Source organism: Podarcis muralis, chromosome 18 (assembly GCF_964188315.1).
Source record: "Podarcis muralis chromosome 18, rPodMur119.hap1.1, whole genome shotgun sequence".
NCBI lineage: Eukaryota > Metazoa > Chordata > Lepidosauria > Squamata > Lacertidae > Podarcis > Podarcis muralis.
Genome location: NC_135672.1, coordinates 7,219,640 through 7,224,252, shown reverse-complemented (window position 1 = coordinate 7,224,252; position 4,613 = coordinate 7,219,640). Strand labels below are relative to the sequence as shown.

At 45.1% G+C, this 4,613-nt stretch overlaps 1 protein-coding gene across 1 annotated transcript; it reads right to left on the bottom strand.

Annotated features, from left to right (window-relative positions):
* Window positions 1–2,778: 2,778 nt before the first annotated feature.
* On the bottom strand, window positions 2,779–4,023 carry LOC144326102 (vomeronasal type-2 receptor 26-like). The gene has a single exon (XM_077922036.1). It carries the CDS (start codon window positions 4,021–4,023, stop codon window positions 3,094–3,096), a length of 930 nt encoding a protein of 309 aa, XP_077778162.1. The 3' UTR covers window positions 2,779–3,093.
* Window positions 4,024–4,613: the final 590 nt, after the last annotated feature.

The window sequence follows — 4,613 nt, the reverse complement described above, 5'->3', positions numbered from 1 at the left end:
AGCATCCGTTTCATCCCTGACCAGATTCAAGGGACATTTCGCCTTGTGGTTCCCGCAGACTCCAAAGGGCATCATGGGCAGCAGAAGCAGCAACAGAAGGAGCAGGAATCTCATTCTGGCTCTGCCTCCTCCTCCTCCTCTTACCTGCCAAGGAGGCAAAACAGAAGAACCCAAAGACTCTTGCAAGACCAGACTGGGTGGGCTTTCCCAATCTGGGTGGTTTTCAACTACACCTTCAGAGCTAGGAAGCCCAAGGCAGGCACACCCCTCTTTTGCCAGCTCTGCATCTTGACTCAGTCTGTCTCCAACTCAGGAAATATTCTCTGCACCAACTTTTTCTTTCCCAGACACAGTGCAATTAATATTGTCATGCTACTTTCTGAGGCTGATGTAACCTCCAGAAATATCTCCTGAGCATTTAGAAGAGGAGATGACTATAATTTTGATTATTCCAAGTGGAATAAGTTTCATCACACAAACTTTCCGAAGTCTTGAATGGCTCAGGCAGCAGGTGCAAAGCTGGAGAAAAACATGATGATGAAAAGTCAAAAGGTGTGTTTGGGAATTGGAAGTTTGGCCTGAACTTTGCTCCCAAGGACCAAAGAAGGAGCTGGATCTGACCATGGACTCTCCTTCCTTGGAGGTTTTGAAGCAGAGTTTGGATGGCTATCTGTTAGGGATGCTTTAGAGAGCCAGTGTGGTGTAGTGGTTAAGAGCGGAGGACTCGTAATCTGGTGAACCGGGTTCACTTCCCCGATCCTCCACCTGCAGCTGCTGGTGACCTTGGGCCAGTCACACTTCTGTGAAGTCTCTCAGCCTCACTCACCTCACAGAGTGTTTGTGGTGGGGAAGGAAGGAAAAGGAGATTGTGAGCCCCTTTGAGACTCCTTCGGGTAGTTATAAAGCGGGATTTGAAATCCATACTCTTTTTCTTCTTCTAGTTGGCCACTTTGGGTGGATTTGATTCCTGCCGTTCCCTTCTGGTTCTCCCCCTGAAGGGAAGTAGCGTGTTGGTGGTTTTGAAGCCACTTCAAGTGAATTTCCACCCCCTCTTTGAAATGCTTCTCCAACAGAGGGAAGCTCTCTGGGGTTGGATGAGGGGAGAAAGGTTGTCCTGGGCCGTAGGGTCTCCCTTCCCCTTTGACATGTTCTGGGGAAGGTGAGATTCTGTTGCACATGGAGCCAACTTGCTCCTCGTCTTTGAGCAGAAACTTCTCTATTCATGAACAAATTGTCTGTGCAGAAGCCAGGCTAGCATTCTAGCAGCTTTATTATTCTTTATGAATTTATTTATTAATATTTATTTACTTTCTTACTTAATTATTTAATTTTTCATAAAATCCATGCACTATTTTGGCCAATCACCCCTAGAGCACTTTACATCAAGATAAGTCAGGATGATCATAACAAAGTTTACAGTCTTACTTTAGAACATTCCAAAAGTTAAAATAATAAAACAGAATCAAATTACCTCAACTTCCTAAGAATCTGGGTGGATGCTTTCTTTATTACATTAAAAAAAAAAATAATTATTAAGTCTCCACAGATATTCCAATCACTTGTCTTCGTATACAGTTTAAAAAACAACTACAAAACCCCCACACAATCTCTTCTTGACTCCCCACCCTCCCTTCTCTATGTTTGTTTTTATCAGATGTTTTTAAAAAACCTGTTTTTATTATCACAGCCCCAATGTCGTATTTCAGTAATCCGCTGCTTATATTTCAAGTCCTGCCTTTGACTTCATGTATAGATGATAGTTTGACAAATAAGATATCAATGGTCTCCATTCTTCCTGAAAAGATTCATCCTCATGTCCTCTTAGTTTAGCAGGTAATTTCACCATTTCAGCATATTCCCCCAGTTTCATAAGCCAATCCTCCCTCTTTCCACTTCTGTGCAAATAAAATTCTAGCTGCTGTGGTTGCATACATAAATAATGCAGTCAGCTTTCTCTGGACCTTTAATTATTAAATTTATATAGGAGCCTTCATTGGATTGCTACAGGTTGAACTGCTATAAGAATAAGTGTTTAGTAAGCTTTCCACTAGTCTGGAGAGATGAAAGTCTAAGTAGGATGCAATCTTAGCTAATGAATCTAAATGCTTCATCAGTGGCTGTTCTGTCAATTATTTTTACTTGCCGATCTGATCTTGGTTTTGCTCTATAAATGGGGAGTTTAATGAGAGGAACCTGAGTTGGAGGAGGAGGACCTGAATGGGAGGAACCTGAGTTGGAGGAGGAGGACCTGAATGGGAGGAACCTGAGTTGGAGGAGGAGGACCTGAATGGGAGGAACCTGAGTTGGAGGAGGAGGACCTGAATGGGAGGAACCTGAGTAGGAGGAGGAGGACCTGAATGGGAGGAACCTGAGTTGGAGGAGGAGGACCTGAATGGGAGGAACCTGAGCAGCAGGAGGAGGCCTCTCGCTCTTCCTTCCTGACTGAGCATAAGATGCCTCCTCTTAAAAGGTTTGGCAGGCAGGGAATACAACTATCTGGCTTCATCTCATTGCTTCCCTCCAATGCTAAACTTGTTGCTGGCTCACTCGTAATCTGGTGATCCACTCAACATCAGTGCACAATGTGTCATATTCTGGACAACGCAATAAAATCCATTGTATTCCAGTCAAGGCTTGGCTAAGGTCAGTTGTTACTCTTTGGAACAGGGAGCAGAGCTTACACAATACAGAAATTAAACCAACGAACTACAGAAGAGAACTTAAATGATTTTCTCAATTTATTAATATACAAAGTTTAGGAGAACGGAATGATGTGAAGTGAACTTCTGAATGATACAGCATACCTGTAGAAAATGGAGCACAGGTATTTGAATATCTAGAAATGACATAACTAGAAAGTATTGTTGAATATCAGAATTGATATGGTTAATAGCAAAGCAAACAGACTAAAAAACCGAACTCCTATCTCCCTCTAGACTATCTTGTTGTGAGATAAATATAAGTTCCCCAAACACAAAATTATTAAAAGATAATAGTTTACAAACTACGGGCAGTACACCAGGACATGGATGAGTATCTGTGTTTCCTTCTGGGCATCGGGAACATGGACTATTTTAAGAATCAGATGTCCCCTTAATTCCTTGTTGTCAGGTGCTCCTTTGTGTTCAGATCAGGTCTCAGCACAATAATGTAGCACTTGGGAAGGAAGATGCAGCCCAGAAGCCCAGCACTGGAGGCCAACATAGAGAAGATCTGCACGGCCACCATGTACTTGCCCTTGGTGCTCAGGTAGGTGGGCACAAAAGACACCCAAACACTGCAGAAGACCAGCATGCTGAAGGTGATCAGCTTGGCTTCGTTGAAGGAGCCGGGGAGCTTCCTCGCTAGGAAAGCCACCGTGAAGCAGGTGGCAACCAAGAAGCCCATGTAGCCGAGGGCAACGTAAAACGTGGCCAAGGACCCTTCGTTGCATTGCAGGATAATCTCTCCCAGCTGGGAGCGCATGTCGGACTCAGGGAATGGGGGAGAAGAGCCCAGCCAGATGGTGCAGATGAGAACTTGCCCCCCAGAACAGGAGATGACAATGGAGTTGGCCAGACTCTTGCCCAGCCATCTCCTCACCCTGTTCCCGGGCTTTGTGGCCAGGAAGGCCAGCACCACCGTGATGGTCTTTGCCAAGACAGAAGAAACAGCAACAGAGAAGATGATGCTGAAGGCCGTTTGTCGGAGAAGGCAGGTCTCTTTCCTTGGGCGCCCAATGAAGAGGAAGGAGGACAGAAAGGAAAGCAGGAGGGAGACGAGGAGGATGTAGGAGAGGTCCCGGTTGTTGGCTTTGACTATGGGAGTTTCCTTGTATTTAATGAAGATTCCCAACACAATGCCTGCTGTTATAGATAAGAAGAGGGCAACGGAAGCTAACACCATTCCCAAATATTCTTCATAAGCCAGGAAGATGATAATCTTGGGGACACATTGATCTCTGTCCTTGTTTGGATACTGATCTTCTGAGCATTTGGTGCAATGTTCTGCATCTGGGGAAGAGAAAAAGAGTAGCTGCAGCATCACTTACATCCCTAATGATCTATGCTCTATTATGTTTTGAAGAAATCCTAGAGATTTCTTCCTTATGATCATTCCTTTCAACTCTCTTCCAGGATGTAATGAAGGCGATTTATCCTGAAGAAGTTGAGGAAGGAGCTCCATTCCACAATGTCTGCAGAATTCTCACAAAAGGTGTGTGAGACTGAATTTCTGCCCTGAGTTTACTCTCTCTAGAAATGCCTTCCCCCTTGGAGTCACCCACCTTCCTGGGCAGAGAAGGTCCCTTCCGCACACCGAGCACAAGCATAGCAGCAAATGGGCTTTCCTTCTAGAACCACCTTGGCATATCCAGGTCGACATCTTTCTGTACACCTGGAACGAGGCACGGCCTACCCAGAAGGTGGGTAGATAAGAAGGTGCAAGAAAGAGGAACAGTTAGGAGTATTTGTGGGTATGTAATTCACTCATAGGGATGCGGGGAGTGGTGCTGTGGGTTAAACCACAGAGCCTAGGACTTGCTGATCAGAAGGTCGGAGGTTTGAATCCCCACAACGGGGTGAGCTCCCGTTGCTCGGTCCCTGCTCTTGCCAACCTAGCAGTTCAAGAGCACG